At 46.6% G+C, this 26,460-nt stretch overlaps 1 protein-coding gene across 1 annotated transcript; it reads right to left on the reverse strand.

Annotated features, from left to right (window-relative positions):
* Positions 1-1,682: 1,682 nt before the first annotated feature.
* ECSCR (endothelial cell surface expressed chemotaxis and apoptosis regulator) lies at positions 1,683-26,460 on the reverse strand. The gene is made up of 11 exons (XM_026070644.1): positions 26,436-26,460; positions 15,027-15,068; positions 14,326-14,376; positions 12,038-12,157; positions 11,440-11,487; positions 9,258-9,344; positions 8,586-8,684; positions 7,220-7,318; positions 6,362-6,398; positions 4,954-5,053; positions 1,683-1,808 (listed from the first exon to the last, which is right to left on the reverse strand). Exons 1-11 carry the CDS (start codon positions 26,458-26,460, stop codon positions 1,683-1,685), a joined length of 834 nt encoding a protein of 277 aa, XP_025926429.1.

Raw genomic sequence — 26,460 nt, forward strand, 5'->3', positions numbered from 1 at the left:
CCCAGAGGGCCCCGCGCGGCAGGAGGGGGGGCGGGCCGGCCGCCGCCGCCGAGGGGTGCCATGGCGACGCGTGATGCAACGCAGGCGGCACCTCGTGACGTCATAGCGGGGCTCCGTGATGTCATAGGCGGCTTCCTGGGGCGGGGCGGAGCGGCTGCAGGTGGCAGAGGAGGGCGGGGCGGGGCGGGGTGCTGAGCGCAGCCTCGGGTGCTGCTGCCCCGTGCGAGGGAGCCGGGCCCTGCCGGCGCCTGGTCGGCCGCACAGAGCCCCCCAGGGGCAGGGGCAGGGGCAGGGGCAGGATGGCCCCCGGCCACGGCAGCCGGGCAGCAGCGCCGACCTCCCGGCCGTTCACCGGGGGTTTGTTTTTGTGATCTTTTGCTACCGACAGCAAAACTCCAAACAGGACGATCTTTGCACCTGTATGACAGGGAAGAGAGTAGGGGGCTGAGAATAAGGCATGGGCATCGCTCGTATCCCCCCATTGCCGGCGCCGCGGAGAAGCGGCGGCAGCCGTAGCACGGGGGGGAGCGACGCGGGCCTGCGCTGCTGTATGGTGAGACCCTGCAGCGAAAGCACCTCTGCCCTTTTGCCTGGCAAGTCAGTGCTGCGTGCAACAGCAAGCCTGCATTTGACGCCCCGAAAAGGGGATGCAGAGGGAAAATTTCAGCAGTCCCCCTGCTGGGTTTGGACGATGATGCTGGTGGCTGTATTTGACAAAGCTCGGAGGCCTCCTGAGTGCTAGGGGAGGTGGCAGGATCAGTAATATTCTGGTGGCCCCTTCAGATGGCATAGGCTGGTCACATTTGACCACTGCCTTTGCCAGAGTCGCTCAGGAACCATTCCCTCTTGCAGACCTCAGGCCTCATTCCACCCTTGCAAATGCTGGCTCCTAGCTGCGTATTCAAGGGATGGGTGATTCATGGGAGCCAGCGATAAAAAGATAAAGCCTTTTGTTGTTGTTGTTTTGTGCCTCAAAGGCTTTTTATGGCTAAGTGAGAAAAGGATGTTAAATGCTGGAAAGAATATTAAATGCTAGTGAGAACATGCTAATTTGTCTTGTACGTTTTGTCTTGTTTTTAGAAAAAAATCAAGAAGGCCTGGTGCTGCTCTGGAAGCTGTGGGTGTTTTGCGGGGGCCGGGTCTCCATCAGCTGGTTGTCTCTCTATGTCAGCACGTTACAGGCCAAACCACTGTGAGGTCAATACTATAAATATAGAACGATATGTTCAGTGGGTGATACTGCAGTGTCGATACTGCAGACTTCTTTCTGTCGGTAGGGTGACGGGGGGCTGTCATCTCCAACCAGTGCTGTTAGACTGGTAGAAATCTGAAGAAACAACTGCTGTGCATCTTCTGACCAAACCTGGTAGCCCAGACCTCATGACTGGCACTCCCTCAGTTGCCTCGTATCTCAGTTCCTTACAGCTGGGCTCGTGACACTTCATTCATCCATTAGTAGTGCCGGGGCTTGTTTTCCCTGATCCCACGTGCCAGTTAAAACCGGACTAATGAGCTGTGGGAGAGAAATCATGGTGTGCCATGGCAGCTGATAGTGTGAGGGAGTTAGAAGAACGTCTCCTACCAGCATGATGTGCAGGAACAGTGCTTGGCACGTGCACGTACGCGGCAGGGTCGAGCTCTCCCTCTCATTTATGTGAGCAGTTGCAACTGGAAGCTGGGGGTCACATCACTTCCACTGTGTATTTCAATTCAGTCTTCCTTCTGAACAAGGTCAGAATCAGAATTTTTGTTCGCTTTTGAATGTGGATCAGTTCTAGAGTGGAAGAGGTTCTAGCTCTGTCAAGATCCTAAAGAGGATATGGGAAGAAGGACAAGGTAAGCCAGTGGGCTAAAAAGCATGGGAAGGGGAAGATGTCAAGAGGAGCAGATGATGCTGAACAGCAGTCTAGAAAGGTGAGAACGGAATAAAGGCCCTGAGCCCTATCTAGAGGTTATTTAAGGCACTAGTAAGACTAATTTCAGCTGAGTAGAAAGGAATAATAGGAGGGCTCAGAGCTGGAGGAGAGAGTAAATGTCTTGATTGTAGACTTTGCTCAATGAGTTCAGAGTTAAAAAAGCTACAGAAGTGATGAGATCCTAGGGACAGTCTTTTAGAGGTCAGTGTGGCTTGTCTGGAAGACAGATTAGTTAAAGCTTGGCATTCCCTGATATTGTTGGCATTGCGAGTGCTCACAAGCTGTTTTAAGTCTCAGGAGCACATCATAAAAACCTACTAGTGAGACTCCCCACTGAGTCACAGGTTTGTGAGACTTGGCACTATATGGACCCATCCAGCTGGGAAGCACAGGGGATCCTGTGCTTATGCGAGCTCACTGCTCTGGTGCGTTGGGCATGGAGGGAGGGAGAGTGGAGAGATGCCATGTTTTACTTTTCAGGAATTTTAGCAGAAAGTTTAATAGGCTATTTAAAAAATGAGGCTTACCTGGTGTATATGCTAAAGATAGAAAGCCTGTTTAGGATCTTAGCAGGACTTGTGAAAATGTTGCATTCATTATCCCATACGCTTCATTGCCTGCTGCAAAACACAGCTAGCTTTAGCACTGCACATTCCAGCAAACCTCTTTTATCCATCCTATAAAATTAAATCAAGAAATTACTGTTTGATTGAACTGTGCAGGGGAATGTGTGCAATGACGCATATTTTGAGTGCTTGGGTAAATAAAATCTGTTTTTCCTTGACTTCAAGGTTTATCTCCAGGGTCGATAGATTTTGATGTTCATCTTGGGAGAAGCCGGTATCTCATTGTGGTGCTGCCTGTTAAGTGAGGTGCTTTGAAAGTCTGTCTTGACTCTGGAGCTGGTGAAGTTTGCAAGCAGGCATTGTGGTGAAGATGGGCAGAGAGGAAGATAGTTGTGGAGTTAGGGCTTCAGTATATTACACTGCTGAATAAAGCAGCTGAGACCTCCAAAACCACCTAATAGAGCCAGCTTCAGGTTTCTATCCCAGTCATATGGGAACTGGGTATTGATGTCTCCTTCCTCCTTAGCTCCATCATAGCTCAGCTTATGAGGATGTATTTGCTGTTGGTGACTTAAGTGGCTGGAAGCACAACCAGCTTGGGTCTTGAACCAGCTGGGTCCAGGTGTGAGCTGTTGCACTGCGCAGCCTGGCAGGGGACTGTGTCTTTGTTATTGTAGTGACTCAGGGACGCAGTCATGGTTCTTGGTGCTGCAGTAAGGCAGACTGCTCGGACTGAACTGCTGCAGAGGGCGTCTGCTTTTTTGGTGCATCAGAAAACTATGGGAAAGCAGTGGAACAAATGATTGAAGGTCTCCCAACAAACTCGGACTACCAGCCTTCATGAAAGTGTCTTGTGATCTCCAGCTGTTATCCCAGAAGGGGTTGCCTAACCTCTGCTGAAGATATTGTTATTCATCTGGAACAGAATGAAAGTTAAGGCAGTAGGAGCATCACTGTTAATGACACCTTGAAGACTGTGAATATGGTAGGTTATCAAAAACAAAAGAAAAATCTAGTGGTCATGTGAGCTTCTGCTATTCCAGGTGGTTGTCTTTTCTGAGATGCTGTTGCAGTAGACAGAAGCAGCTCAATATTGGCTTTGCTTGTGGCCACTCCATTTCACGGTCAATCAAAGCCCTATCAGGGCAGGAACCTTGTTCTTTATGCTTAAAACAGCGAGTCTTCCTTATTGCCAACATGATGGACCTGTGGGAAGTTGATCTGTCTGGCTGAAGTTCAGTTATTAATAACAAAATACTTAAGATGGCAGTTTGCATTTCAGCAGCACCTTTAATTCATGGCTCTCCAAATGCTCTACAGACATTGATTAACGTAGCCTCACAACACCCCTGTGAGGTAGGTGAGTGTGATTATCCCCATCTCTATGGGGACACTGAGGCAACAAGGATAAAAGACTCTTGAGCAACTGTGCTTTGATTTGACCCAGTGCTTGGGCATATAAGTCCCATTAGGCCTTCAGCTTCAGAACCATGCTTTTTAATGCATGGGTTTAGCGCAATCAGGAGCCGTACTGATTAGCTATGTAGCAAGCCTGTGACTGTCTGGCACAGACTATAAGGGCCATTAATCAAGGGCAGCAGTTTATCAGCCAAGCAGATAGTTCCTTGGTGCTCCTTACTGCTTGGATAATCTGAGAGTTTGAATGCATATCAAAAATACAGTTAGATATCAACCACTGAGCGTGGCAGGCTGTAGCTAGAGACCCCTAGACCCCTTAGACCCCAGATGGGGAAGCTATGTGGGATGATACAGTAAACGTATTGATCAGAAAGGGCAGAATAACTTATATATTAAAAAAAAAAAAAGCCCACCACTGCTCTTTCCCCAAAGGACAACAAGAACCTAGAAAGTCACTGCTGGTTGTCAAATGTCAGCTTCTAGCTCTGGGTCATTGTCTTCATAGCACCTGCAAAAGGAAAAAACCATGATGCATCAGTAGCCTGTTTGGGCTGGCAAAAGAAATTAAGCGAGGTGTTCCTTCAAACAAAATCCAATTTCTAGTTTAGCTTTCAAACAACTTATCAAAGTGATGTGAATTACTTTTTTGGAATGGATCTTAGAGTACGGACAAGAATGTACTGCATCATCACAAACAACTCTACAGAGCAAGAACACAGGGAGCTTCAACTAGAAAATGAGACCCTGACTTCAGAAAATCTAGCTTATTTAATGACAAACCACTCTAGCTCTGGCTAGCCCTGGATAATGGCACCTATATACATGAGGAATACTTGACCCCTTCAGAGTTTAAGCAGTTTGGATAAGCTTCGTAGGCAACCAAACTTTCACCAGGCTCACTGGAACCAGTTTGGATCTCTACAAGTTTGATGGTGTTTAACGCTTTTTATTGTTTTTCTGAAGGAATAACAGAGCAAAGGCAATACCTCAAAGGCAAGCAAGAGAAATAATCCCCAGCTAACTCTATAAAAAGCAAGACTTAAAAGGGAAACCTTTTCTGATGGTGGGTAACTTATGCTGTTGTTCATGTTGATGTTCTTCACGGAGATCAGAGTGATGCTGTTATCCTTCTCACTTGTGCCTGCAGAGCAGCTGTCAACAAGAGAAGGTATTAAGAGATCTGGAAAATGAGAGAAGGGAGTCTCTTCGCACACAATTGCAGGCAAAAAGGCAAGGCTGAGGCAGGCTGGCACATTGGACCTGGGTAGATTTGGGAGCTTCCTACCTCCAGGTGACTGACTCAGATGCAGCCCACGCGTAGAAACAGGTTCATCCAAGGCCTAGAATAGCATTGACTCCTACTCTGGATTTATGGTCCTGGCTGCACCCCCTGAGACTGAAAATGTGGACCTGCTCTTTGATCTGTTGCCATAATTCAGGCACATTCCTAGTAGCTAAACTCCCCATGCTGTGCCTGTGTTCAGAGGTCTCTGGAGAAAGAAGCCATGCATTCAGATGAATTCTGATACACGACCAGTTTGCCTAATGGAAAGCACCATTGGTGGGATTCCCCTTTCTCCCTAGCCTAAGGGCTAGGATTTGCATTTAGTGCCAATGGAGAGTGGAAGCTCTTGGGGATTAGGGTGCCTCTGGGCACAGTCCTTTGCTGATATGTCCTGCCTGAGTGGCTGCAGGTCGCTTAGGTCATGATCATTARGGGTATTTAGGAACCATTAATGTCAATGCAAATTTAGCACCTAGGGACCTTTCTCCCTGTGTCCCTTCACCCTTTCTAAAGCTGGATTGCTACCTTAGTAGGAAATTATCAGATAGAGGAGCAGGAGCAAGAGCTTTTGGCACTCAGTTACCCTTGCTCCTCATTTTAGTTTCCTTCCAACTTCTGTTTCCTGCTGCTTTCCCACCTGCAGCCTCTCCTCCTGGGTAGTGGTGATGGGCTGTGAGGTTCAGGCAGACCATCCTCCACTTGCTGTTTCTCTTCCAAAGGCCTCTGGAGTGGGGTCCCCCTTCTCCCACACTTGCTGATAACTGGAATAGGGATCTTGGAAGATATTTTTGGGGACCTGATCTCCTCTCACTGGGATTGCTTTGAGATTCAGAAGCCCAAGTTTGGACCTCAAGTCCAAGTCCAAGTTTGGACCTCAAGTCCAAGTGTATCTAGGCAAGGCAAAGCAAGTGAACTGCCCTTTTGGAAGGTGATGAGCCTGAAAAACAGCTCTGAAATCAGTCCCCTAAATAAGTGACTGAATTTCTAGCTTCGACTCCATCAGACACAGGATGAGACTGTCAGCACTTTTTTTTTTCTTAAACCCTTCTCAAGTCCTGAAACACTTCCTTCCATGTGATATAACCAAAGGCTCCTCTTCTTGCTAAAATTAGTTCTGGAATAAAATACATGCTTTCAATAGGATGTGAATAAGTGAGGTCACGGGGCAGCCTTACCTCTCTGACACCATGACGCTCCCTGGCTTCTGCTTATCTGGGGGGGAGAAAAGTAGCTGATATGTAGGTGAGAACGTCACAGCTAAGCAATAAAATAAATCAAGTTAGCTCTATTGAGAATTGCATTGTAAAGGTTTATAAATGACATCCAAATGAGATTAGAGCCACCATCAGATACTTGAGAGTTGGTTAGAGAAACTGCTGCAACTAATTTTGTATTTTTACAGGCAAGAGAGAATGTTTTGCTGCTTACTTAATTGCTGGCTTCCTTTGTGCTCTTGGTAGTTCTCTGCCTTGCCGTAGAGCAGCCTTGCCCTCTAGTGGGCAGTGCTTAATGAGAATTGGGATTCTGGGGAAAATGAGTACCAAACTCCACAACCGCTTTGCTGAAAGCGCCGCATATGTGCGGAAATTTGCAATTTTTAACTGCAGCAGGCGCAGCAACCTTCCTTCTGCCTCCTTGTGCAGATGGGTCTGGTCTGGGACTCTAAAGAGCTGGTCACACATTCCTAATTGCTAAATCTGTATTCCAGTTTGGCTTTAAACCTGTCCCCCTTGCCCCCCGGCAACACATTTCATAAGCTTTTAAAAAGGAACCCTTTCATCTTTTAAGAATTGCCACATCAGTGTAGAAACTGGTAACTTGTTGACTAGGAAAGGAAAGACAGCCACAGGATATACTCAAGCATGAAGAGTTCTGGCTCAGGTATAATGCTGATATAGAAACTATTTTTGTACTCTTTAAGCCCATCTTCAGCTGAAAAGAGGAGCATGAAGTAGTAAAGTCTGCTGCCTCCTAAATGAACAGCACAAGGATGTACCTGAAATTCCTAAAACCCCAAATGGGCAGGCAAATACCTTCTGAGTCCTTTGAACGGTTACACTTGAACCTCAGGCTGACCGCGCTGACAAGGATGATCACAACCACTATCAGGATGACTATGAAGCTGATGACACCTGGGGATGGAGGAAAGAATCATCTGCTGTTGATATGGTAGTGTGCCTGCCTTTGGCCACTGGGGTAGTGGAGGGACTTTGACTCAGTGAAAATTAGGGCCAGAAAACAATGAATGATTCATCTCTGTTAAAATGACACATGGTATGTAATATCCAGAGAAGTAAATAATGACTAGAGTGAATGGATTTATCTTAAGTTTTAGCCTCAAAGGACTTTTGATGAATATCTAATTGATAATACAGTGCCAAGAGGGCAGAAGTCAACTGGATTACATGAGGGATTGATTTGGGCCAGTATGTCTCTTAGTTGAGAAATCTTATCTTAAACATCTGTAAAGTCAGATAAATACATAATGTAAATGGGAAAGACAAGCTAGGGACTCTGAACAATTTGTTATCAGTCTCATAAACCAATGGCCAAACACAGGTTTGATTCTGACACCTAGCCTCTATAAATTGCACAGGAATCTTGCTTCAGGACTCATTTTGGCTCTCCTTGGAGGATATAAACAAATGATACTTATGATTTTAACACTTGTTTGTTTTATGCTTCTGAAATAAGATTTTTTGTATAGTGCACTGGAAATGTGCAAATTGTTTTTGCTCTTGGGGAGGCAGCAGAGCCTGGGAAAGAGTGGATGTCTTAAGGCTACCCCATGCCTATCTTCAAGGCAATTGTCAGATTAAGGTATGGCATCTCTTGCTCCACCCTTGCACAGTCTCTGAAGGATGCAGAGGACTTGGTTGTTCCCTGCCAAGTGAGACAAAATGTATGGGTGAAAGCAGGAAGGCAGGGCTGGGAATGCAGTCCCAGCAGGTTTGCGGGGGAAAAAAAGATTGTCTAAACTTCAGGGCAGGTAGCTTATTTATTCTGCACCCTGTTAGGGAAACCAGGGCATGGCATGGGATAATTTGTGCCTCTTGCTGTAACACAGAGCTGGAATGTAGCTAGGGCAAATACTGGTGCTGGGAGTGAGATCCCAAGTTCAGGCATGCCATGACGGACTTTCAAAATGCCTATCCATGGTATTTTAGGCATGAATGAGAGTAATTGTTACTTAGATTCTTTACTGCCTGATGACAAATCTTTTTTTTTTTTTTTTGGAGGGTTTTCCCTTGCACTCAAACTCCAGAATTGGGCATGCTGAAGAGGAAAACTGAGGAGCTGTTCCCCAGGGAAGCCTAACTGCTGAAGCTGGGTGTCCAAAACTGACTGTCTTGGCAAAACAGAACTCCCCTCCTCTCCCCAGATCACAAAAGACCTTACCAAAAGCTGCCACCATCAGTGGTGATTTGGCATCTGTAGGAGTAGGCATGGGCAGGTAGCCAGAGGACTCTGGTGTTGGGGTAGCTCTTTGCGAGGTGCCTGTGAGAGGGGAGGGAAAAGTAGCTTTATATAAAGGTTTTCTTCCAAGGTGAGAAGACAATTCCTAGCAAAGTTACAGGGCTTATCACTTCACCTTATTGAAGAGAATAACAGTGGATCCTAGACCAGCCCCATCAGTATTTACAGCAAAATGACCAAGACCTAAGCAGGCATCAGAGATTGCCTTAGTGAGGCCCCTTTTATCAGCAATCTCTGAGCAAGTGATATTCCCATCATTAGTGTCTTCTGCTGGGGTAGCAATGAGGAAGCTGAGCATGGTAGGTAGAGGGATTGATCTGGTGGTGTATTTGAGGACGGGGCCTGTCCTGTCTCCCTCCTTTTATAAACTCTAACCATACTAGCACCTTTCCTGCCTTGACTAGCCACCAGTCTTCTCAGGTTGGACAGATTGCCCAAAAGAAGTGCTGTTTCTGTGCAGCTTTTCAGATTTTTTTTCAAGGACTAGATGGAGCAGCCAGTAGCCCTCAGGTGCTCTGGTTAGCTCTTCACCATGCTGCCTTAAAGAGAGCAGTATGATGGCATTGCTGTTGGCTGTGAGAAGGACTGTAAAACTTCCAATGTTGTTTATTTCTCTGTGCAAGGAGAAAGCACCTTGAATTGCTGATGTTGTAGGAATCTGGCTTCTCTTGGGCTCTTGACCTGGACAGAGGAAACATAGAGCATGAGACTTGTCCTTGAAGACAGTGTAACAACCAAAAGAATTAATGGATGTGCTAGAGAGAAGAATAGATTCGCACTAATGATGGGGATATCCAGGGAAATAGGGCATTCATTTTCAGAGTGAAACCTCCCCACCAAACAGACTTTGTTCTATTTGCCATACCTAAAGAAAAATCAGGGAAACAAGGGATTAAAATATCTGTCACTGTTCAGATTCAGTTTCTGCAATCCCAACAGTTTTCAGGCAGATACAGCAATTAAATACTGGAGCAGTGAACTGAGAAGGTTACAGATTTGCCCTTGCTCACAAATTTTAGATGAGACTGGGCTTTCTCCTCCCCTAACCAGATGATATTTTTAGAAGTTCCGCAGTATATGGGTGTGGGTTGACTGGTTGGCTTGCATTGCACTTGGAATTACTGCATACCTGCAGACTGCATGTTATCTGGAAATATTTAAGCTACCTTGAGGTGAGCTGATTTGGACACCATATGTAGTTCTAGCTGTGGCGGTGTAGAGGCTTGTTCAACCAAGGACTCCAGTTCTCAGTGGGATGAACTGGCTTCTGTGAAGCTCTTAGGCACTGGAAGCAGCTGTCACAAACCAGTGTAAGCAATTTTAAAGCCAGCCTGTGTATTTCACTTGTACAGTGATACATCCTTTGCTAATTATTTGCCTTGACCTTATTGAACAGCTACAAGCATTGTCAGGATGCTAAAATTGATACTTGAGGACTTCAGAGATCATCTATAGGTAAGGCAGGATCTCCCTTCTTCCTTTCCCATCCCCTCCTTCCCAAAAGCAAAATTGGCCACAAGTATGCGCTACCTGAAAAACTGTAAAACAGCTCCTGTCGTTCTGAGTGGGAGTGCAGCTGTCCTATGGGCTCCCATAGAGCTGACCTGAAACTGGATTTCCCATCTCGCAGAAAATATCAGCATTTTAAAATGTCATTTTGTATAAAGTCAGAAGAAAAGGTGGAAATATGAAATCAAGATGTGGAAGAAAGCTACTTGCAAATATAGGAATAAAGCCTTCCAGCACATTTAATAAAATATGGATTCAAATTGACTTCTCTCTGGATATGAGGAAAAAAAATTCTTGCTGTTAATGAAGAATCTTGGCATAGATGAAGCATGTTCTCAAACAAAATTTTTTTTGAAAGAACAAATTTAACTTGTTCAGAAACCGGTAAGCTCATGGCGCAGAACAGTCCTGAAAAATGGTGGCTGTTTATAATTGCTGCTGTATAACATTTTTTAACAGTTATTAAACCCTTTGTTTCATTCTGAAGTTATTCTTTTAGCTACCGTGAGTAGATAAAAGCTGCAGTTTGAGCCTGGCCTAGATACCCAGTTCTTGGGAAATACTGTGTCTCACGTAGCAGGGGCCTTATTCTGGAAGCATCAGCAGCATTTCTGTAGTCAAAAATGTATTGCGCTTTTCAGATAAAGCAGGGTTATAATTAATATTAATCTGCTCTAATTAAAGGACTCTTGGCTTAGCTGGGCACAGACTTGCTGGTTGGACATCTGTGCAGGCAGAGCTGACCCCAGGATTTTAACCTTGCATGAGTGAAACTTGGGGAAGATCTGGGAGAGAGGCAGAGAGGCAGAAGAGTTTCTTGTTCTTGATCAGTGCAGATTCTTGAGTCTGAATCTTTAAAATGAAGGATCAGTGCAGTTATCAGGCTTAAGGCTTCCCACCGACTTTCCTGGATTCCGCCCTTATTCTGGGAAACTCGCACTGAATTCTGTTTTTTGCTTACAAGCAAGGCTAAGTGCATTGTCAAAAACAAAGGAAGGATTTTTTTGAGGGCGTTAAAAGGGCGACCTTGTTTCTAAATATAGATTAGTCTTTCAGCTGTTCATCTCAGTCAGAGGACGTTAAATGGATTTGGTCTTCTGTTTTACTGACTGCTTGTAAGGATACTAGAGATGATTTTGAGTGTTACTGATGGCTCAACCCCAAGATAAAGACTAGTGCTTAAATAACCTGCACCATGGAAATGAAGTAAGTTAATTGCAATGAAACCTTGTCTAAATTTATCATTCCTCTTTAAAAAACAGAATACCTTGAGTTGATGAGGCTACTGTGTTTCTGCTTCCATTAGACTTTTCATCTGGATAAAGAAAACATAGGAAAGGAGACTTAGCATAATTAATAACAGTTTCAAGAGTTTTGGAGAGCTGTTGCATTCCTTGGCAAAGAACTTTGTTTCTAGGCTTGAAACTTCCCCTCCAAGCACAAATAAAGCCATCCAGCTTGCAAGCCATGTCCTGCTCACGCAGTCATTGGAGAGGGTGTGCATGAGACGTGAACTTTGGGAGAGCTCTACTGGGGACTGCGGGAACCTGTAACTCCTCCTGAAAGCATCACCTGGTGCAGAGTGCCATCTGGCTTTCCTGATGTTGGCTTGCTCCGGATCACGGCTGCGTCCAGCCCTGTGCTTTTGGGGAGCTAGAACGAGTGGCTCCTGTCAGCAAAGACAGCGAGACCACCTCAAAAGAGTGCTGCCACTGAGCAATTCGTGTGGCGTGAAGTAGCTCAGACTTTCTGATGCGCCAGGCTCACTTGGATAAGGAAGGGTTCACAAACAGGAGCGCTGGTCCTGCATGAGCAAAAATTTATGTTTTTTCCATAGTTCTGTGAAGGCAGTGGCGGGCACTTACCTGGCATGGATGATGTTAGTGTTGTCGTAGAGGTGGTAGAGCTTTTGGTTGTAGTAATCGGGTCCAAAGAGGTGAGATTCAAGGCAGCTGTTGTTGCTGACTTTGCTGAAGTTGAAGGCTCTGTAGAGTAAGCACAGGGTTATTTGAAATAGCTGTCTGCACTACGGGTTCTCTTCAGAAACAGCTTGGAAGAGGACATGTTCTTTTTGAAGTGAATTCTTGGGCCCCTTGGGGATTATGGAAAATCTACTGGGAGAAACATTGAGTTGAACAGACAGGGAAATATCCTTAGTCCTGCTCAGGGAGACAGCTTTGGTACTTTGGCATTAACTTTTGCCTTTTTGGCAAGGCCAGGCAGGGGTGTACAGAGGTGCTGAGCTGGCAACTCAAGAGGTGCATGGCAAAAGTTCAGCCTAGTTTTGCCACCACTTTTTCACTTTTAAAATAAATATTTTCATCACTTTTATCACTTCATCACTTTAGCTAGAGCTGCCTGGCATCCACATGCTGGCTTGCTTGTTGTAAAATGCTAGCTTTTATGTTTCATTTGACTGGGAGTCCCTAAACTGCACAAATAGTTCATTTCTTGCAATGGACTGAAGGCTTTGGCATCTTTTTCAACCTGATGTTCAAAGCAACGTGGTGAGAACATGAACCCCATGCATCTAGAACAACATGGTAGGGGGGAAAAATCTTTTGATAAACCCTCTGCAAGGAAGAGTGGATCAGCAAGATTGGTTTTATAGGCAAGTTATTTCTCTCGATTTCTCATGGCTTTCCAGTAAAAATGAAAAAGGAATGAAACCAGTTCTAAGTTTTTTACTTTTTAGGGTTTTTTTTCCCCTCCTTTCAACAAAATGTTTCACCAGAATACTTGCATTTAGGAGTAAGTTTATCTTTTTTTGCAAGGCGTAGGAGTAGAATCTCAAACCTGTCGAGTGCTGGGCAGATTTTTGGGAACTTAACTTTTTCCTTTAAATTTTGGGGTCTCTTTGAAGGGAAAGTTGTGTTTAGAACAGAATTTTTCAGACAGAACAGGAATTACACCTCCAAAGATCTCTCAGTGGAAGAACAGATCTGAGTCTGGAGTTGGAGAGATCCCATTGCGTCTTATTTGGGTTTGGTATATTTGTAGACTGAAACGTGTAACTTTTTGCTTACAACTCACTGCTCCCACTTCCAGGGCTCCTATGTGACCATGACACATGGTGGTGTCCTGAAGCCAGTTGCAGCAGAGTGGGAGAGCAAAAAAAAAAGAGAATAAGGTAAGGGAATTCTGCAGAGGTTCATGCTACTTTTTAAATGTCATCTGCCCTTGTGAGTGATTTGATTGCTGTTTCCATGGAAATAGATAACAAAGCAAAACAGTCATCATTAATGACTGAATTAAACCTAAGGCAGTGTTCAGTCCTTGCACTGTCACAAACATTGTGCTGTTTAGGGCAAGTCTCTTCGTGCCTCCCTTTTCCTCTTAGAGAAAGGGGGAACACATCAGCTTGCTTCGTATGTGAGGTGCTGAGGGGTGTGCAAAGCACTGGAAATTGGTAGTTATTTTAAAAAAGTGTAGTCAGACTTATCAAGAAATCAATAACAATAAACAAGCAGTAAATGTAATGTGGGGAAACGCATAACAATGGCTTTATTACTGTTACTTCCGCTACAACGCTCAAGAACCAAGGGCAGACCAGGTCCGTGAGGCGCTGTGCATGCACATATCGCACTCAGATCGAACTGTCCTTGCAGTAAAGAGCCGCTAAGCAAAGTGTATGATGACAGGACACAGTGACGCAGATGCGGCCCAACCTGCCTCCTTGGCTGGGCGCAGGGGTGTGCATCCCTTGCACGGACAAGGCAGTAGCTCCAAACCCAGGGTTTGCCCCTCTCCGTGAGGATCCTCTCTGTGTTGTGACCCTGCTTCTCCCCACTCAATTTGGTGATTTTTCCCCCATTCTTACCCCTGTCCCGTGATCCTTTTGGGGTAAGCTGGCTGGATCAGAAGCCCTTATGCCACAAAATCCTCTTCTTCCCCAGGACAGAATCTTCTTCCTCCCCACCACTATACTCTCCTAACCTGCTTCTAGACAGCCCAAAAGGACTGATGTACATACAGACCCTTTACAAGCTTCCCAGGATGCCCTCAGGGTCCAAAAGCAGTGTATATCTGCACTATCCGCTCTTCAGAAGAGCGCTGGTAGTCCTGTTACCATCCACTGTCACGGGGTGTCTGTAACAGCCCTTGGAGAGAGGAAGAGGAAGGCACAGAGTACTTCTCCTATAGTATGCATTACCTGAGGTATGGTTCTTTAGTTCAGGGCTGTGTGTTGTTGTTTGAGACTGACCTGTAACAGAAGCAGAGAGTCATGGAGGTGACATCTTCTATGCATGTGCTCCTTGTTGGTGGGGTCCCCTTAGGGAGGTTTGAAGGATGGGACAGAAAGAGGCCATTATACCCGATAAAGCTGAGAGGGTGACAGGAGCAAGAGGTGCAGAGGAGAGCATTTGTCACTGATGCGGATGTAGAAGCCTGTGGGCAAAGGGAGCGTGGCTCTGAGGATCTCCAGAGGAAGGCATGTTACCGGAGAATGGCTAGGAAACATCTGAGAGGAAAGGGGGAAGCAAAGGCAAGACAGGATCCCTGCCTCATCTTCCTCCCTTCACTCCCTCTGCTTCTGAGAGGCCTCCTGAAATGGGGTCCTCCTCCCTTCCAGACAAGGCTGGGCAGAGAGAGCAGAAAATGGGGAGCAGCCAGGGTCATGTATCCAGGGTTAGGTGTCTTCTCCACAGGCCCTGGAGACTGAGGGGGCACTGGTTATAAATGTGGCATGCAGAACTGGGCAATGCAAGCTCCCATGAAAAGGCACTTTAGCAGGTGGGAGGGTTCTGAACCTGGTTCCCACTTGTGAACCTGTGTTCCCATCTGCATCCACACATGGGCATGCACGCACACATCCAAATGGACTTTTTAATAAGATCAAAACCCAGGTCGTACCTGCTACAGCATGGACAGAGGGTTCTGTGGAGGTTGTAGTACCTGAAATGAAACAACAACAATTTAAACAGTGCTAATGTCTGGCACACACCAATGCATCAGTGTTCTTGCTGGTTGTGTGGTTTGGGTTTTCCCCATTTTCTGTAGGGACTGACTTTGAAATGCATCAATTTTTCCAAGAGCATTAGCTAAGAAGTAGTAATGAACACTTTGAGAGTGTAAAGCTACTTAGTTAAATATGAGATATTAGGTTTGTTCTGAGCAAATTACTACTGGAGTTTATTCAGCCAGGATAAATGCCTTTGTCTGCCCATCCCCTCCCCAGAGCGGAGCAGGGTGGGGAAGATCCGCCTCTGAGAGCCAGGCTAGCTGGATGTGGGAAGAGGGGTTGAGGGTGCGTCAGATGAAGCCAAACCCTTTAGGGAAACGCAAGGCAATATAAGTGGTGTCATTCCTTCCCTGTGAGCCTCTAGCTCTTTCTTGGCAGAAAAAGGCCATTTGAATTGGTTTCTGAAGCTGTTTAAAGAGCTAAGACACTTGAATGCTTTGTTTCTTTGAGGCCTTGATGGATGAGATTTGCAAAGGTCTCCAGACTGTTTTTCTTCCTGTCTCCTACCTTCTGTCCCCTGCAATTGCCTCCTAGGGAGCTGGCTGAAGCCTTGTGGCTGTGTTAGTCCTGACTTGGTGAACTGGTGGGTGGCTGCAGCTTATGGCCTGACTCAGAGCTGCCTTCCCTCGTGGGCAGAGTTAGGCTGGTGTTTGGAGGAGCGTATTGCATGGACTTTTGTATCCCAGGACTGTAGGTGTTGCAGAGAGTCTCTGGTTTCTCAGCTGAATTTTTTTTGGTTTTGAATTTATGCTGAGGCATCCCAGCAGTGATCCTCTGTGTTGTCAGCTCTTAGGCTATCTGGTACTTTTCTTTAAGCCTCAGCGCCTGGAATCCTATGATAAGCTGAGATTCCATTTAAAAGCATTGCCATTTAAAAAGGAAAAAGAAACATCTAGTTCCCGTAGTTGGGACAAAAACTAGAAAAAGTGAGCAAAATATACTTTAAATGCTCAGAAATCAAAACCAACTGGTTTAATTTTGAAAATGGGACTTTGAGTTTCCTTTTTTTTTAATGCACATCCTAATTAGCATTTTAATAATTATTGCTGGTGATACTGACACTGCCAAAAGACTCGTCAAAGAAACTACATTAGAGCTAAAGAAAGCGGTTGAAACTGATCCCCGCTGGTGATCCGTCTCACTGGAGTCCTGTGCGAGCTGACGGGTCCTAGCGGGTTCAGACGAAAAGGGACAGCAAGAAACACTGAATCCTCCCAGCTCGCTGTCCCCTTGTAATGCCGTAGAGCGCTGCGTGTTTGAAGGAGCGGGCTGGTCAGGTACGGTGCCTTCGCAAGAGGCCCGTGGGGCAAGAGGAGGGAGAGAGCCAGCACAGCAACACCAGCCGTACTGCTTGCCCTCCTGTTGTTTTACAGCCCGATTCTGCAGCCTCTACATGCAAGATTCGTATCAGCTACTGTTATACCTCTGTTATGAGCGGGTCTGCAAGAGAGCTAATCTCTAGGCTCCCTTTCTCCTCAAAGAGAGGATCAGGTACTTCTAAAACCTTATTGATCTGATCTATTTTAGATTTCTGCCTTACAGTGAAAGGAGCCGCAGCCTGCAACATCCTGTTTCTCACCCGGACCTATAGAGGTAAGGTAAATAAGCTTAGTGGTAGGCGCCTACATTGTGTTGTGGATGTCTGGAAAAGGTCAGGCGAATCCCACCCTGACAGCRGCAGAGGTCTGGAATGGGAGATTTCTGCTGCTATGAGCTAAGGCTTGTTTGCCAGTGTAAGCAAGAGCAGGCTCAGGCTGGAGGAGCCGTCGAACGCGGGGCTGGTTTTGCCCCTGCAGCCCGCGCGAGGGAGCAGTAGAAGTCTTTAGCGCACAGTGTGTGCGGGTTATTGCAGCTTGGCTCGGCGCCCACCCCTCGGGGGACTGTCTGGGTCTAGCGAGCTCCTGATTGATGTCATCTTCCTCATGTAACTATCTTGGAGCCCTAATTGTTTTTTTCCTCTAAGGCTTTATGAAAAGGATCCCAGCCCAACCGGAATCAAAACAGTGTGTAAACCACTGTGAATGCATAATAAAACAATCTTTCCAGATAGGATTTGCCTATAAAAATCACACCTGACTTAAACTCTTCCATGCCTTTCTGTTCTAGCTTACTGGGCAGCAGGCTGGCAAAACCTGTTTGCATAGCAGCACTGGTACTGGGGAATATTCTTTCTGTGGATCTCTCCAGGGCCGTGCTCTAGATAGCTTTCACTCAGACGCCTGCAGAGAAGAAAGAGTGAAAGGACTGGACTTGTTTAGCCCATAGGTAAGACTGAGAGGAGACATGATGGCAGTCTTTAATAACCTAGAGAGGAAGGGGCTAATCAGTTCTCTACATCCACTGCGAACGGGCCAAGAGAAAAGTGAGCTGAACCTGGAGCAAGAGAAAGGGAGGTTGGACAGTAGGAAACTTTAACACAAGGATCGTGAGTTGCTACGCATGACTGCATAGGAGGACTGTGGGATATCCTTCTTCGGAGGTTTTAAAGAGCAGGTTAAATGTACATCAGTCTAAAAACATAAGCAGGGTTGTGGAGAGAAGCAACGTTGCTTAGTGAATCAGCTAGTATAACTGAAAAAGAGTCCTTTGGGCACATGGTGTTCCTTCTTAAAGAGGTAGAGATGCTTCTTTTGGGAAAGGGGAGTGCAGCCCTGTCGCGTAGGATGCTGTGGGGCTCTGTCTGCTCCCCAGAAGCCCAGCTGACTCAGGCAAGAACGCACAGTAACTTGGGCAGTTTGCATCCGTTTGCCAAGTTTTCTCTCTTGCTTTGTCACTGGCCTTCCTCTTCTCAAACAGCATTACAGCACAAATGTTCTGGATGTAGTTTTGCAAGTGCCTTGAGAAACAGTCTGTATACGTTCAACACACAGTAATGTATCAAAATCATCCTGGGGCAAATATCTAGTAGCTGCAGAATTCAAGCAGCCCCTCTGTCTCCAACATTCCCTTACGGAAACTGAAGCCATCATCCTGTCACTTCAGTGGGAGAAGTAACTGCCTGCAACAGTGTATTTTCTTCTTGAAATTGTCATAGTTTTTTGTAGTGCCCATGTTATGTGAAAGCACCAAGAATCACTCAAATAGCTATTGTCTTCACTCAGTAACTTCCAGACAGCTTAGCTGGTGCTTAATATACTTCCTTAGAGGAAAAGGGAGCTAAAGAGACTTCTCAGCTGGCAGTTTATTCATCCTTTTTTGGTGTAATTGAGAAATCCGAAAGCTTGAATTGGGCCTCTGGGGAACAGGAGGAAGCTGAGAGAAAGGAAGATGACATTGACTGCTGCCCCATACTGTTAGACCTGGATGGGACTATCCCATGAGGCAGCTCAGGTACCCCCAGAACTAGTACAAGAGGAAGAGGATCAGCCCTTTGCTGAAGGCCAGATCAGAGCTCTGGCTTCTAAGCTGATATCACAAAACGATTTGCAAAATTAAACCTTGGGGTTATTATAAATAAAACAAGTAAGCAGGTGTTCTCCATGCCCAATCTTCTGAGGTTAACTTAGGTTTGTTCAACAGCCCTGCTGCTGTGTCCTCTCTTGTGCTAGCATAAGTTTGCTTGGGCATGTAGTGCCCTGGATCATGGCACTAAGTGGCCAAAGAACAGCTCAGTAAAGATGTTTGTGTTTTAGCTGGACCAGCTCCCTGCACAGCTAGCACAGCAGGAGGGGCCACGGTGGGGAATGGGAAGAGCCTTGAGGAGACCCTGCTGCCCTGGAAGGGGGTTGTGGAGCAGGATGCCTGGCCTCTCCGAGCTGCCTCTACCAGGCAGGCAGGACCGGGAGGGATTTCTCCCCTCACTGCTGACCTGAACTCACCGATCAGTCCAGCTCCTGCTGGAGGGCACAGCTCCCCCTCCCTGGAGAGAGAGGGGATGTGGGAGGAACAGGAAACCCTGAAAAAATATGATGCCAAAGAAAGCATCAGATCTCCCCCGTGTCACAGGCTCTGGACTTCATCTGGCCAAGTAGATGCGGACCCGTCTGCTGCCTTTGTGCTTTGTATCCGTTGCAGAAAAGTGACCAGGCTCGCTGTGAAGAGGTGAAGGGATGGAGATCCCTCTCTTGGGTCTTTGTTCTCCAGTAAATTACTCTGGCTTCTATAAACACAACAGCACATTATTTCTAAATGGAGCATGTCTGGCTCTGGCTCCTGGCCGCTGCTTCTTGTTGTGCCTTCTCTGCCAACTTAAATAATCCAGAGTCCTGTTGTGTCAGGTGTTTTCTTTCGGGGAAGGTGCTTAGCGACCACAATTGAAACAGGCGTGCACAAAACAGGAAGAGCCCCAGCGCGTGTTTTGTGGGGCTGGGCAGCAGGATGGGTAAGTACAAAAGAAACGCCACGTGTCGCAGCTCCCTGCGGGCTGCCCGGGGGACCCTTGTGCCGTCAGTGCCGTGATGCTGACAGTGGCACCTGGCCATAGCGCCGTCTCCTCCCTGCGTTTCTGGCAGCACAGCCCTGGTCCCTGTGTGGCAGGCTCTGGCCGTGGCTGCTGTATAAACAAGTAACAATAATACTCAGGACGCAGCCAGCATGGTTGTAATTGCTATAAACATCAAAGCCATTTAACTGGCTTGCCGTTGAGTGTGAGCGCTGCCGAGCTATTTGTTGTTGACTGTTTGGGTGCAAGTGATTTACAGTTAGATTGTGCAGTTTTTAGGTGGAGACTGGGAACTTGCTGAGGGATTTACGATAGGAAATACTGCTTTATGCTCTTGCTGTAATGGGAAAGTCCTGATAACCGATCAGAGCAATAGGGCCTAAGAGAAATGTATCACAACTGTGGATGCGTTTCAGTTCTCTGACTCTGAACTAGGGTCTTTTTCAGTTAATTTTTTGCAGAGGGTGAGGGACAGGGGAATTTTGGATTTCTGTTATTTGTGATATTCCTTTTCTGATGTTAGATGCGAGTGTCGCATTTGAAAGCAGAGGGGCCCTTCCACGTAGCCTGTTCTCAGCGGCCCCAGCAGCTGAGAAGTTCCCAGAGCTGGCTTCTCGCCCCGCTCTGTGCACCACCCCTCAGTGTTAAATGAAAAGAGACTAAGCGAGGTTCAGATATTTCTGCTTTGGTGTCTTATTCTGGCAGTTTTAGGCATTTAAGGAGTTGTTTCTTCAGCTCCTGACCAAAGAGAGGCACTTGTTTTAAAAAGACTTTATGACACGGCCTCAGTATAACAGCATAGCTGCACATTTTCCCTGCTGCAGGAGAGACCTGGACCGACTGTTGAAAATATTTCAACGGGCTTGTGTTGTCCAGTCTGTGTGTTGATAGACTGATGGACTCACAAGGGAGGATCTCTGGGACCAGTATGAAGGCTCAGAGACTGGGACTGATCCCATCACGCTCAGAACTGGTGAGAGAGGCGGACCGTCTAACCCCCTTGCAACATGTAACACTGGACTCACTGTGCTCTTCTCCTTCCCCAACAGCCTCAGAAGGAGAAGTGATGTCCTTCTACCTGTTTCTGCATGGTGTATTCCCTGGCGGGGAGCGCTAAAGCCTGTCTGGCACTGTACAGGCTTGCTGCACCAACATCACCCTTTGCTGTTAGGTTGTATAAACAAATGCTTTCAGAAAAAAGGTGGATAAAGGAGTTTTTTTCCTGTAGTACCTTCCAGCTCAACCTCTCAGAAGCACTTTAGCTAAGTTTTCCTAACAACCTAAAATTAGATTTTTCAATTCATATATTTCCACTTCAGTAAAATGACCCATGACAAAATTATGCTGACCACTTAGCACAAATTGCAGCTGTTTCCTGGGTGGAATGCAGCAGCTGTTGAAACAGTGAGAGCAACAACACCACGTTTGACTTCTGTATGAAGGAAGACCCTGTGTTAGAAGCTCTGGAGAGCAGCGAGCCTTGCAGAAGTCTAAATCCCGTTTTATTAGGCACCTGACAGGCACAAAAGAAAAGATGCCTCTGTCCAGAGGGGCTCACAGCAGAACAGGTAAGGCAGAAGATGCAAGGGAAAGAAGGGAAAGATCGCTATTCTTTCTATACAGAATTGATAATTGGCAGTCTAAATCAGATCCCAGATCGACAGAGGTATTTAAATACCTACTTGTCCAACAACATCAAGGAGTTTGGCAGCTCACCGCCATGGTTCTAGATTGAAATGACTTGGCCAAAGTTTTACGGAAAGTTTAGAGAGAGCCAGGAATTAAATCCGGATCTCCTGAATCATTAAAAACAATCTTATCCTTCCTCTGCCCCTCGAGGGCTGAAGCCGGGTCTGGGCATCCTCTGAGCATCGTGCTCTGTTCTCTCTGGTGAGCTGTTCTGGAAGCAGAGCACTGTTCCATCGGAAGGCAATTAAAAGCTACTTGAATGTTAAAAAACAAGCCAGAAGGCAAACAATGTGGGGAAACCACATGCACAGAATGGGCCCTGCCACATCACGGTGTGTGCTGAAGCCCTGTTTTCTCACAAACAACACAAAGTCACTCCTAGAAGAGTAAAATGGCATAGTTTTCTCCTGAATGCAACCCCCAAGCCTGGGCCATGCCTGTCTGGGCCACCACTGCTCCATAGTGTGTGGGGAGTAAATACGTGCTCCAAATAGGCTGCTGTCCTAGCTGCTGCACTGTGAGCCTCCCCGCTGTTCACTGGTTCCAGTTTCCTCCACAGCCTGGTTGTCTGAGAGCTGTACGTTTGCTATACTCTGTCATACTGGTGCTGTGGGTCCTGCCATTCTCCTGGCCACGCCGCTCTTAGGGTTTGTCGGTCTGTCTGGGAGTTTGGTGAAGGAATTGCTCCATGCCAAGTTCAAATGAAATAGCCTGAGGGGAGCAAGCTATCCAGGCTGACTTCTGGGAGCCGGAGCCCAGGATGCACTTTTTGCCTGCCTGTTGTTCTCATACGTTTTTTTTTTTTTTAAGTAGTAGCTTTCACCAGCAGATCTCAAAGCACTTTACAGTGGAGTGGGATGGTGTTAGCTCTGTTTTGTTCTTTAAACATGGAGAAACGGAGGTGCTGAGTAAGTGCTATGAGTTGCAGGCTGGTTCAGGAGCACTGCTCTCGCATCTTAATTAGGCTACCAGCCAAGCTTCTGCCATTGTGCAGGTCACGCTGCAAGTCATCCTCATTATTTTGTAAGATTTTTGTTCCTCGCYGAATGTAATGTGCTGTGGGAGATCTGCTACTGAATTTGCTTATTCAGTATGCATCTGGACAAGCATCCACACAGCCTTATAACAGCACACAAATTACCATTCCCTGCAGCAGTACAACCAAAGTGATGGATTGGTGGTAGGGTGTCTCTGGCAGATACATTTATCACTTCTCCTAAAGTCATGGTTGCTCTTTGCCTCAGTTTTCATGTTTCTGGGATTCCCCGAGTTTATTTGGGTGGAGAGGATATTGCTGATAGTAGATGGTCTGTGTGGTGTTCGTGATACGCCCTGCAGCAATGTGGTCTGCTGGGATCTGTTCAGCTCCCACCTAGTGACTGAGGAAAAGAAGGTTCGTAAAGGACCAGTGGCATGGGGTATTCTTTTAATTCCCATTCATTTCATTTTCTTAAGTCTCTTAGCTTGAACCTCAGGGGAGCAGCTGAAGGAAGAGGTGAAACAGTCCCTGCTTGAATATATTCRTTTCATACAGCATTGCTGGGAAGGTATTTTTACAGCTTGCTCCCTGAAATACTGAGTCTGAGTGAGAAGAAGCTGTTAAAGCTTCTTGACCTGGCAAACTTCATCTGGCTTCAGATTTTAGGTGAGTTACCCCACACATATCACCTAGGTTTTATCCACAGTTTTCAAAGCACACTACAGAGCAGGCCATGTCATTAGCCCCGTTTCACATACAAGGAAACCAAGGCATGGGAGTGTTATGTGACTGTCTCAGTGTTAAGTGGCAGATACAGAAGGCAGCACACTGACGGGCCAGTGGTCCTGTGTCCCCATCCAGCACACCAGCTATGACATGCTGCTTCCCTGATTTCTATTCACYCTAATGTCAGTGTGATTCTGAGATGTTTAGCAGCTCCAGAGCCACCTCTAGTCAACATCTTAGAGGAGCCTGCTGAATCAAATGTTTTGCTCCAGTATGTCACGGTTATCAGTGCTGGGATGGGCTGACAATGCCRGGTTCATGGCCAAAGCTGGGATGGTTCCTCTGCATTTGGTCAAGTTGCTGGTATTTGTCAAAATAGGCCTGATGTTTTCCAAGCCTCTTTACAAACCCATTTCTTGGTGCAGGGCGAGGCTGGGGCTCCTCACACTGTGACCCGAGTCATGCTGCAGGCTATAGGGGGCATGAAGCATCTTAGCAAGCAACACTTCTCTGTGCTGCTCATGTCTCCCCTGCATGGTCCTTCCTTCTGCTGGGCAAAACAGGGCCTGAGAGAGTTCAGAGTGAAGTTCTAGCTTCCCTGAGATCAGGGAGGCGAGATCCAGGCTGTCCTGGGCATGCCCGGGGAGCCTGGGAGGTTTTGGGAGAGCACAGCGGTTGTGTCAGCCCTTGACTGGGTGCCATAGCTGAGCAGCAGTGTTGGGCCAGATCAGGCCCAGCCTTTGCCTCCTCCCCCCTCTTATGTGGGGAGCCGTTTGCCTGGAGCTGTGCTGCCCTGGGGAACATGCAAAGCCTGCAGTTGTGCCAGATCTCGGTGTGGTGGGAAAGGCGAGGAAATCCGATGAGACAAAAGACTGCTTGCATCTCCTTCCTCACCCAGTGGTGGCTGGTCCCACCACTAGAAAGGTTTGCCTAGCTTGCTCTGGAGGTGAGTGGACATGTTCCACACGTCTGCAGCCTCCTGTTCCACATTGCTGCMACAAACAGCTCGTCATGAGCACTCTCTGCCTCCTCTTTGCATGGAGTGGTAATCCGTAGCTGTTAGCTTGACTGCCCAGAGAAGGAGATCTGCAGTGTCCCAGTGGACCTGAGGGCATTTGGACTCGTCACTAGTGGGGACCATACCTTCCCCCCTCTGTCTGTACATGATGTGGAAAACAGGGCTCAACACTTGAGTTTTTCAAGGTGGGTCTAAGCTGGTATCCTCAGCTGAACCCTCAATACCTAAGAGCATTTGGGTTTGAATCTTGCTTCTCTACTATGATGTCCCTGTCCCTTCACTGTGTCCAAGATAAGCAACCTTGATCTTGGTGGACTGGGTCCCAAACCAGTGAGTTGCAAGTAGTCAGAAAATTATCCTAAACTGTGAAATCCAGCTGTTAGTTAGGCAGTGGCATTTAACCACATCCCTGGTTTCACCAGGTTTCTAGCAAGTTTCACCATCTAGAGACATTGAGGGTCAAAGTTTCCTTGAAACTTTAACACCTCCAAACACCACCACAGCCCGAGATACTGGAAAGGGCCTGGCTTTTCATACTCCCTTATCCTATACTAGAATGATTCAGTGGAAAGGTAAAAACATGCCTCCCTGAGTCCTTAAGTCTGCTGAGCAGACTAAATGAGAAGTTCCTTCTCATAGCTGTGGTTGTATCATGCTGAAGGGGCTCATCTGGTAAGCAGGCTCATTTTCATGTCCCTTGAAACTGGAGTAACTAGACCTTCTAGCTGAGGCTTGGCAGTAATGCCCTTTGCTACTGTTAAACAAGGCATTTTCCAGGCTTGGCTTAAGAACCAACATTCACTTTCCAAGCAGGAGCATCCTCCATGTTGGAATACCAGCGCTGTCTCCTCCAAAGACACCTGCTGTTGACTCACTTATTGTAAGAGAACATAATTCCTGGAAACAGCGTCCAGCCGCTTGTATCAGCTTTGCAGAGAATTGTCTACAGAATTACATTTTACTAGAAGCGAGTAGTCTGCTTTGTGAGCAAACATTTCTCCTCAACGCTCCCTCCTTTGCCGTTCTCTTGTACACTAGATCAAGGTCAAACTAGCCTCTTCTGTTTGGTCAAGAAGGGTCAGGGAAGGATCTTGGGGTTCTTCTCGGGCATCATCTGATATGGTCAGGGACTAGCGAAGGAAACATCTGTCCATACAGACAGAGGAGACTTATGCTGCAACTTAGTAGAGTAAGAGGCAGGACCCGAATGAGATGCCGCCTTTRGCACCGCAGTGAGCACTCAAGCTGCTGAATAGCAGTGCTCCATCACTTTGGACTTCTCCAGCCATGAGCTTTATCTGGTGAACAAGAAAGGGGTGAAGCTACCCTGGCATTGCACCATGCTGCATCAGGAGGAATTGCTTTCTGACTGTAGTTCCTCCTGACACCCAAGGCACTAGTGATTTTATTCCCAGCCTTTACTGTGAAAACAAACCAAAAGGGTCTGCATTAGGGTCTCTGCCACTACAGACATCTAATGTCTCTTGTCAAATGCATTTTTAAAAGCACTGTATTTTGTTGTTATTGGTGCCGGCATAGTTTTTTTAATGTGATTTTTGCAGCTCCCTGGATGCCTAAAGAGAGGATGTATTCTGTCCTCATTTTCTGAGGAACACAGGCAGAGAAGCAACAAGAGTCAGTTTTAGGATGCACTGGTGTGTAAATACTGTGTCTGGAAGGTCTCCTGTTAGCTGGATGTCTGTCCTCTAGCAGCATCTTATGTTCTCAGTTACATGTATGTCGTACTTCTCGTGGCATTATCCAGTCACTGCCTCTAGTGCAGATAAGGAAAGCAGTAGATGGACTGGCAATGGGAAAAGCCTGCAGGATTCTCATTAGCTCCCCATGAGGATGTTTTCAGTGGAAATCTTTTGTCTGGAAAATGCCAGTCTGTTATAATGGAAAGTGTTTATAGGAAAAGGTTTGTTTGGACAATTTTTTTGTCAAGCATTTCTGGGGGAAAAAAGGTTGGAAACTTTCAAGACTTCTCATTTCAGCAATTTCAAAATGACAGTATTTAATCATTCCCTTTGAAATAACTCTGAGCTTAGAAATTTAAAATAATGAATAACAAAACTTGCAAAACGTAGAAAAGGCCTGTGCTGAAACAGACAATTACTAGTTTTCAGCCAGCTATTCAGCCCAGCTTTGGGACTACTGGCTTGTGATATTACTTGTGATTTTTGGCTTTTCATCTTGGTGCAGTTTGGAAGTTCCCAGAGTCTCCTGCAGCAGGGAAGTTTTCCCCACCCTCCTCTGGTCCTTGTCTTTCCTTGCTCTTACACTGCCCACCCAGTTTGTAACAGCTGCTCCAGCTCTGGCCTAGAAGATTGCACTGCCACATCAACACCATCTTCATGGCCTTACAGGTGTTCTGACTGTACCCTGTTGTGCTCCAGAGCAAATTCTTTCACTGCGTCAAGGCTACCTCCATCCTTCTGATGCATAAGGAGACCACTGAGCTCTTATGTCACGTTTAAGAGCCCCTAGCTCCCTCCTTTGGTTACCTATGTACCGGATAACCAGGAGCAT

This window comes from Apteryx rowi, unplaced genomic scaffold (genome assembly GCF_003343035.1).
Source record: "Apteryx rowi isolate R43461 unplaced genomic scaffold, aptRow1 scaffold_316, whole genome shotgun sequence".
Taxonomy (NCBI): Eukaryota; Metazoa; Chordata; class Aves; order Apterygiformes; family Apterygidae; genus Apteryx; species Apteryx rowi.